Consider the following 8,989-nt stretch of genomic DNA (forward strand, 5'->3'; position numbering starts at 1 on the left):
AATTCCACAGGGACACCTGAATGTCCAGAGTCTTCTCCTGTAACCACCCCTGGATCAGTTTTTAAACGAGCTCCAAGTTTCAGTACACAGAATTTCCAAAGGGAGTTTGGTTTTTTGACAAACAATGAGGAATTTTAATGTTAAGTCACCCACTTGTCATGAGTCAAATGAAAAAGTCAACAGATGGCACACTGAAGAGTTCTTCCACAACAAGCACTGCACAACTCTGATATCTGGAATAAAAATGCCTCCAAACATAAAAGTATTAATTGAATAATTTTTTACAGGCTGTCATGTACTTCTAAGTGACTGAGTAAAATGAAGAGCCTTTTGTGATTTAGGAAATGCCACATTTTAAGGCATGAAAGTGATTTTAAAGCAAGCAATCGTGATACATTCCGAGTTTAAAAGCACAGACTTCACGCCACTGAGTACCTAAAACCTTTTAACTTCAATTATTATAATTCTAGCCTTTAACATTATTTATATAATTAAAACCCACAACTGGTTCCTTTTTGCTCTCCCCTTGGAAATAAAGGATATTTCCTATTTCTTTGGCATTTAGCTCCCCCCCTATGCTTTTTTTTTAGTGCCACTCAGTCAAGATCACTCTGTCTTTGAAAGATGTGCTATAGACACTGTATTTTTTAAAATCAAGGAGATTATGTGCCAAAGCTCAGCTTCACAATCCTGACTCACAGCCAGCCTCGATGGGAACTGCTCCACTTAAATCAGGGAACTCACTACCCCATGGGCAGGGATAACTGTATCCACTTCAGGAATGGTAAATCTCTGAAAAATGAAATTCTATGAACATCCCAGGCTTTCCAAGACCTCTCCTGGAAGTCCAAGGCACTGACAGAACACACGGCCACTTCCCAGCCACTTAAAATCAAACAGCAACATAAAATCCTAATATTGCACTTACTTAAGTGTTTAAAATTAAGATGAATAATTAGTATTTTAACTATAGTAACATGGCAGGCATTGCAAAGAGAACTCACTACATTTTTAAATGCAGGTCAGGCAGATGAGCAATCTAATAGAACTACTTAAAATATCTGTGATAGAGCTAAAAATAAAATAGCAATTTATTTCTATCCTCAGTTCAGAGCTGGGTCTTTCAAAGCACCCAGCAACGCTCAGGTTTTTTAGATCTTCCTGAAGGGTAAAGCTGAAATTTTTGCCTCAACAATCAGATTTTATCCAGAAGCTCATTTCAAACCCTGGTTGAGCTTGATCTGCTCACCCAACCAGGCTTTCCCTGGGTGAGCAGAACTTGGGTAAAGTTCCAGTCCAAAGCACGGGGGGTTAGCAGAGCAGCACAGGGGCTGTGGCTCTGACAGCCACACAGGGGGAAACCCACAAAACCCTCAGGAGTCCAAACCATCCCTCCAAAATGCACCTCAGCGTGCAAAGGCTGTGCTGGAGGAGGTCAGGATTTCACATGGAGCTGGAGGGTTCTCCTGAGGATGACTTTGAAGGCAAGAAGCCAAAACCTCTTTGGAACAACACACATGGATCAAATTCAGTGATACCACTTCCATGGAGTGGAAACTGAGACACCAGAACTCAAAAAACTGAAACCTTCATGCCAGCAATGGCTTCACCAAAATGGAAAATTCCCTCCTGCATTTGCAGAGTGGGATAGACTGAAGGGATTAATAAGCAGTATGGAAAAAATAAATAATTTGTTGACAATCCTCCCTAGCTCAGAGCTGCCAACAAGGACCAGTGAGATCCATCTCCATCTCTCCTGCCTCAGCTTCCCCTGGCCACTCCAGCAGGATGTTCCCAAGCTCCCCACAAGCCCTGCTCCCACCCAGGAGCTGTGCTGGGGGAGCAGGACGCTCCCAAGACACCTGGAAGAGACACAAACACCTCAGGTGCTGAAAGGTGCAGGAAGCAAACACATCACAGACCCACCCTGGAGCATCCCAAACCTCTGGATATGCCAACAGGCCAAAAAGGTGAAGAAAAGTCAGGGGTGACATCAAAAATAGATCCTTGAAGGGCAGGAAATTCCTCAGCCTTGTTTTGCTGCTGATCTAGAACAGAAGTCCTTGGGCTTTGAGATACTTCCCTGCTTTGTTTCCCCCAGGACTGCAGCCTGACGAGTACATGTGATGGCAGTAAGAACTTGGATTAATAAAAGTATTTTTTCTCAGTTCATCAACTTTTAAACACTAAAGGAAGATTCTCCTTGAAGGATAAGTCCTCGGGACCCTCAACACAACACTCTGGTTCAGCACTAAAATTAAAAACCAGCCATTACACCAAGTGACTATAAGAACAAAATTCCATATGAAAACATTTAAAGTACATTAGATTTTTGGTCAGGATGAAAGCCTGGAAAAAAAAAAATCCAGCAATCTATTCTAATTGGGTTCCCATGGTAACTGTACAATTGGGTTTTTCAGTATAACATCCCAAAGGCCCAATGCACACTTGTAAAATATACTTCAAACAGCCGGAATTGTTTTTACATTACAGCACTCCCAGGAAGATCAATTACTATACATCCCCACCCTAACTATTAGTGGCAGGAGATGTTAACACTATTGGCCATATTAACATAAGTCATGTAAAAAACCCCACATATCACCATCATTATATAAAACTAATTACACACTTCAGATTCATCAAACACGTTCCGAGTAATAAACCAATACCAGTCTTGTCACCAGATCATGTTTACTGAATGTAAGAAATCAACCCCAAATATATGCCAAAGCATTTTTGCTTCTCATATTGATCCCAAGGATAAACAGAATCAATCATTAATAATTACATTATAAGATGACCCAGAGGGTTAATCATATTCTTAGAAAGTCTCGCTGTGGAATCAAATATAATGGCACCAAAAGGCAACTGAAACACATTTAAATCCAGGGCCAGGTGCATTAACAATAATAGAAAATAAAGTCCATTAAACTCATGCAATCAGTGAAATAGTATTATTGGTATGTTTAAAAACAATAATAAACCAAGCATTTTGTATTTCCCTGGCAGGGTGGGCAGGCCTGGCACAGGGTGCCCAGAGCAGCTGTGGCAGTGCCCAAGGCCAGGCTGGACACTGGGGCTTGGCACAGCCTGATTTAGTGGAAGGTGTGGGAACAGATGTTCTTTAAGGTCCCTTCCAACCCAAACCATCCTGGGATTCTATGATTTGTTTTAAAAGCTTGTTTCAGCTGAGGCTCTTTGCCTTGTTGGACCTCAGTTTCATCATCCTAAAGCACAACCCTGGCCACAGACCCAGATTTTACTTCCATCCCACTGCCTAAACCTCCAAATTAAAAGGGAATGATGATCCAGGCCCACTAAGATGGATTCAAAACAATTAATTGCTTCATATTTCAGAAAAAAACAAACAAAACCAACCAATCAACCAAACCAAAAAACGCCAAATCAACAACAGTGGCCAATGTGAATAAACTCCATCAGCTGTAAATCTTTGTGTTTTCATGAAGTCAACCAAGAACCAGAGGCATTTGTGGTATCAACAGGAGGCTGTGCAAGGGATTTCCCTTTCCCCACACCCTTCCCACGACACCCCTGCCCATCCTTAAATCCAGCAGAGCTCAGTGCAGGGAATATAGAGTTGTGGCAATTGTTCCTCCAGGATGGGTGACAGCAGGAGTGTCCTGTCCCCACCACCAGCCCAGGCTGCCAAAGCAGCCTCGTGCTGCCCATGTACCACCACATGCTGAACACTCATCTGCTGGTTTTATGATGTGAAACAGAAAAATTAATCTTTTAACAGGGCCTTAAGTATACTTTAGGTGTTTATTAAAAAGTGTAACTAATTAACAGACCTTCTGCACACTTGAATGTACAAACAAGGCAAGATAAGAGCATTGTTTGCCTTGTGCTGACTGATCTAAAGCACTCAGATAATTTCAGTTTTCCTGATGATGATTATGCAGCAGCAGCATTGACAAGACAGCACTAATTCTTGCTATCTGCTAATGCAGGGTTACCTGGAGGGACCTAAATCTGCACGTGGAGCACAGAGATGGCAGGATTCACCCAACAAACAGCCCTCACTCCAGTGGGCTGTGCTAATATATATATTAAAATACTGATTGCATTATTCTGCACTAAAAGGTGGCATCTGTAGATTAATGAAAAGCAAAAATGCATCCATCAGATCAAAACTCAAATTATTATTTATTCCCTGCTGCTCAAGACTCCAGGCCACTGGCCAATGCTGCTATTTTAATATTTAACTCCTATTTCACTCAAAAAGCAGAGAAGAAGTCAGAACCTTTGTTTTAATGAACTTCCCTCTTCTGTGCAATTAAAGGTGACTTGTTCAGGTATCTTTAATAACCTTCAGAATCTCTGCTGCACCAGAGAGAATTTCAGCTGCACATCCAAATTTTAGAAGCAACTTGAAAAGATACCTGAAATTATCTGTATCATTTAATTTGGCCCAGTATAAACTGATACTCCTGACAGGCATCCGGACATGGTAATTTAGCTCTGCAGATACAAAGGTATTAAATATGGAAACAACTCAAAAAGAATTAGCAAAATGCATCAAAATAGCGACATATTCCAAATAACTTCTGCAGCTACTCAACTTCATTAAAATCCAAACCCACACAAGCTTTATTGGCATTCAATATATTTTAAGCAGTCTCCTGGACCTGCATTTTGCATTTATGAAAAACACTTCAGCACAGGTTTGGTTTTACGGTTTGGTTGTTCCTCCAGCAGTGTGTTAAACTTCATGCTGGCCCAAGCACACCTGTGCTGGGTGATATATCAGAAATACTAAATTCAACAGGGATTTTTTCTTCCATTAGGAGGATTTTACCCATTATACTTTCAGATAAATTAGCACAATTGCCAGTCACTAACATTCCCAGCTATCAGCACAGGGAGGGAATTCAGGTTTGGAATTCCTCTGTAAGGACACCGAGCCTTTCACTTCTTAATTACAGCAGTAATGAAGCTAAAGCTCCCAAACTCACCCCAAACAGAACCTGTCACTACCTAAAAGATTCCAAACCTCCCAAAATTAAAACTTGATCCTGCATTTTCCCATCAGTTACATCCTCCTCACCAGTCCAGATATCTTATGAACACTGGGTAAACGAGAGAATTGCACAATCCGTCAATAAAATAAATGTATTTTCAACTCCTGTCCAGATGACTCAAGTTGTCAGTAAAAACTGCCACCAGCGCTGTGCTTGCAGAAAAATGTCCATAAATGCATTATTGCGACTGGCAGATCGATGTCCATAATAAAAACAAATAGAGTTAACAAGTGCTGGCTCCCAGTTATGCCACGGCTGGGATGTGTATCCAGCTCCCCTGACAACTTCTGGGAACGGGCAGTGCCAGCTCTGCAGGCAGGGAGAATCCTGATGCAGGAAATCCCTGCAGGCTTCCAGGGAACATCAGTGCCTGCAGGATGCATTTACAGGTTCCACATGTTCAGAATCTGACGAGGGAAGGGAGCTCCTCCTCCAAAGGTGTTCAACCCCTGCCCCATCATCATCCTGGGCAGGAATTGTTCCCTGGCAGGGTGGGCAGGAATTGTTCACAGGGTGCCCAGAGCAGCTGTGGCTGCCCCTGGATCCCTGGCAGTGCCCAAGGCCAGGCTGGACACTGGGGCTGGAGCAGCCTGGGACAGTGGGAGGTGTCCCTGCCATGGCAGGGGGGCACTGGGGGGGATTTAGGGTCCCTCCCATCCATTCTCTGATGTTGCTCTGTGCACTATAAAATAACAACCCACAAGCAGAAAGGCTTTTCCTTTCCCAAATTAAGTGTAATTAGGTCAATTGTGTCCCAGGCAGAGCAGACTGGTCCAGAGGCTGCTGGTCCATCCTGACACCCCAACTGAACCCACTCCAGTCTGCACCCACGGAGCTCTTCCAGCACCAACACCTGAACAAGCACCCTGCTGACAGCACCCTGCAGCCCCCACGGGTGGGGACAAGGAAATGACACACTGCCAGGGCAGCCAGCACCCTGAGGTAACCCTCACAGGCACCAGCTGTTCTCAGTCCTTATTATATAGGAAATAAAACCACTACAAAACAGCCATCCATGTCTCTGACCTGCTCTCCTTCGGATTTTTGGCATTACTGCTGCCTCTAGGTGTTTGACCTGGCCCCAGTCAGTTTAACCAGAACAGCTCAGGCACAGCTTTTCCACCTTCCCCACACTTTCCAGGACAAACCTCCTGCTTTTCCTGCACAAGCCCTTAACTCTGCCATGCAGGAACCCTCCCAAAGGGCAGCAGCTTCTCCTGCAGGCCCTGCTGCCCTCAGTGATGCCAGGAACTGATCCTCTGCACGGGTGGAGCATTAAACAGTGGTGACAAGTTAATTACAGAGTTATCAGCAGGTAAAGCAGCCACGCTAACACAAGTTGCACTCTAACTACAACAGTTTCCTACAGAGCTTCTGTTCACTTGCTGGAGTAATTGCTGTAATGAACTTGTCATGGCCAGAACGCAGACAGGAATTGCTCAAGCCACCTCACAAGCTCACACAGCCACATCTTTTTCCTGCTGAAACTTGAAGATTTGGGTAGAACTGTCCGTACTGAGAACATTTCTGTGTGGAAACGAAGCAAACAAAACTTTTAGTATGAAAAGATTATGTCACAGACTGACAACATCCACAAGAAAATGATGTTTTTAGGCATTTCCTGCACTGAAGGGGTGGGTGTTGCCCCAAAAAGAATAAGCCCACATCCCCAACTTTAGTCCCCAGTGCATCAAGGAGATGGCAGTGCTTGGAGGCCAAAACCTTCTGCAGGTTTACAAGGGAACCTCTTGTAAACCTTTCCAACTGAGCCCTCCAGATGATGACCCTTGTGCAGGGTGAGCACAAGCCTGGAGACAAAAGACAGCTGAGAAATGACTGTCACAGCATCCCTGCAATGCCCAGTGTATAAAACTGAGCTTTCTCAAAGTGGAACACTGCAGAGACAGCACCCCACCGTTCAATAAGAGCTCCACTCCACAAAAATAAGATACACATCATCAAAAATAAGGTTTATTTGGGAGGGGCAAATAAATTAAGTAGCTCTTTACATTTACAGTGCTTTAAAAGCTGCATGCAGTTACATTATTGCAGTTATATTAAAACATCTGCAGAGCTTGGCTTTTCTATTAGTGGTGAAAGGATATTTTTACCTTAATAATAATTTGCTGTGTACTAGGGAGTGGATCAGGCTGGGAGGTGATGCCTTGAGAGGCTGAACCTGGAACAGAGACTAGGCAGAGCTAAGAGCAAAAAGTAGATATTTATTAAAGGGCCTCTAGGATACACCTTGAGCAGTACAGGAGCCTGGCCAGGGCTACACCAGAGGTGGACCCAAAATGGTCCAAAAACGAACACAAAATGGACAACCAGTCATGAGATCTCACACTTTTATAAGTGTGTCCCTTTGCATATTGGGGATAATTGTCTAATTATAACTTCAGGCTATTAAGTCCCGTCCTTCTTGTTTTCTCTCTTCAGTCCATCACTGTTTATACTTTTTAGGCCTGGAGCTTGTAAATGGTTGTCCTTGCTGTCCAGCAGGAAAAGGATTTGTTTTGTGTCCCTGTGCTGTGAAGAGCTGACTGACACTGACTGTGAGCTCAGAACTGCATCCCTAAGCAGCACAGAATCTGAAATAAACGAAAGATAAAACTTAAAGCATCAGAGGGATCACAGCGATCATGTGGTCCCCGCAGCGCCATCCCCGAGCACATGGCACAGGACGGCGCTCAGGTAACTCTGGAGTATTCCCAGCGAGGGAAACTCTGAAACCACCCTGGGCAGGCTTTTGGGCAATGATTTTGGAGCGGTTTATCTGCTGGCAGCACATCCAGCAGCACATCCAGCAGCACATCCAGCAGCCCTGCCGCCCCACCGCTGCTGCATCCACAGCCGCGCCCGGGGCACGGCGTGCCCGGGGAGGGAACCGGCCCTTCCCGCAGCAATTACTTGGGGTGAAATTCACCGAAACCTGCGGTGTCCGCACCCCGCTGCCGTCCATCCCCAAACCCAGCCCTGTCCCAAGGAAAAGCAGCGTGTTTTGGGCGGCGGGGCTCCCCCGCAGCCCCGCACCCGGCGGGTTTGGCGGTCCCGGCGCTGCGGGCTCCGGCAGCGGGGCTGAGCCCGCCCCGCTCCCCCGCCGGGGCCGCGCACCTCGCCCGCCCTCCCTCCGGGCCGCTCCCTGCCATGCTGGCGGTCCCTGGAGCTCTGTGCCTGTCCCTGGAGCTCTGTGCCTGTCCCTGGAGCTCTGTGCCTGTCCCTGGCTGTCCCGGCAGTGCCGTGCCCGGCAGTGCCAGCCCCGCGCACCTGCCCTCAGCCGAGCCTGGCCGCGGCCGCTCCGCACAGGCCGCGCTGCCGGGGCGGGGCCGCGGCCGCCCGGAAGCCGCAGCCGGGCGGGGAAGGGAAGGGGCAGAGCCGGGGACGTGCAGAGGGCTCCGGGAGGGATCCGGGCACGGCCTGGGCCCCGCTCCCCGCTGGTGTGGGCGCAGCGGGGCTGGAGCATCGCCGCCTGTGGGGCAGCCTGGGGCTGCGGGCCGGAACACAGGCGTGGGAAAAACGCGGAGTTGTGTAAAAATGCACCCAAAACAGCGATCTGTGCTCACTGACACGGCTGGGGAGATCACCTGGAGAGGAGAAGGCTCCAGGGAGAGCTCAGAGCCCCTGGCAGGGCCTGAAGGGGCTCCAGGAGAGCTGGAGAGGGACTGGGGACAAGGCAGGGAGGGACAGGACACAGGGAATGGCTTTAAGATGACAGTGGGGAGATTTAGATGGGATTTGGGCAGGAATTCCTGGCTGGAGGGTGGGGAGAGGCTGGGCTGGAATTCCCAGAGCAGCTGTGGCTGCCCCTGGATCCCTGGCAGTGCCCAAGGCCAGGCTGGACACTGGGGCTGGAGCAGCCTGGGACAGTGGGAGGTGTCCCTGCCATGGCAGGGGTAGAATTAGATCAGCTTTAAGGTCCTTTCCAACTCTTAACAATTCCATTA

At 47.0% G+C, this 8,989-nt stretch overlaps 1 protein-coding gene across 5 annotated transcripts in view; it reads right to left on the reverse strand.

The window, feature by feature from the left end:
- Positions 1 to 8,684, reverse strand: part of MGMT (O-6-methylguanine-DNA methyltransferase) — a 143,844-nt gene extending 135,160 nt beyond the window's left edge. For 2 of the 5 annotated variants that reach the window (XM_063405092.1, XM_063405091.1), the window contains exon 1: positions 8,313 to 8,664. In XM_063405092.1, the coding sequence (XP_063261162.1) occupies positions 8,313 to 8,508 (196 nt within the window). In that variant the 5' untranslated portion in view covers positions 8,509 to 8,664. Of the gene's footprint in view, positions 1 to 8,312 lie in introns of all 5 variants that reach the window. The other 3 variants (XM_063405096.1, XM_063405094.1, XM_063405095.1) reach the window with 3 other exon arrangements.
- Between the last annotated feature and the right edge of the window lie 305 nt (positions 8,685 to 8,989).

The sequence above is a fragment of the Prinia subflava genome, chromosome 9, assembly GCF_021018805.1.
Source record: "Prinia subflava isolate CZ2003 ecotype Zambia chromosome 9, Cam_Psub_1.2, whole genome shotgun sequence".
NCBI lineage: Eukaryota > Metazoa > Chordata > Aves > Passeriformes > Cisticolidae > Prinia > Prinia subflava.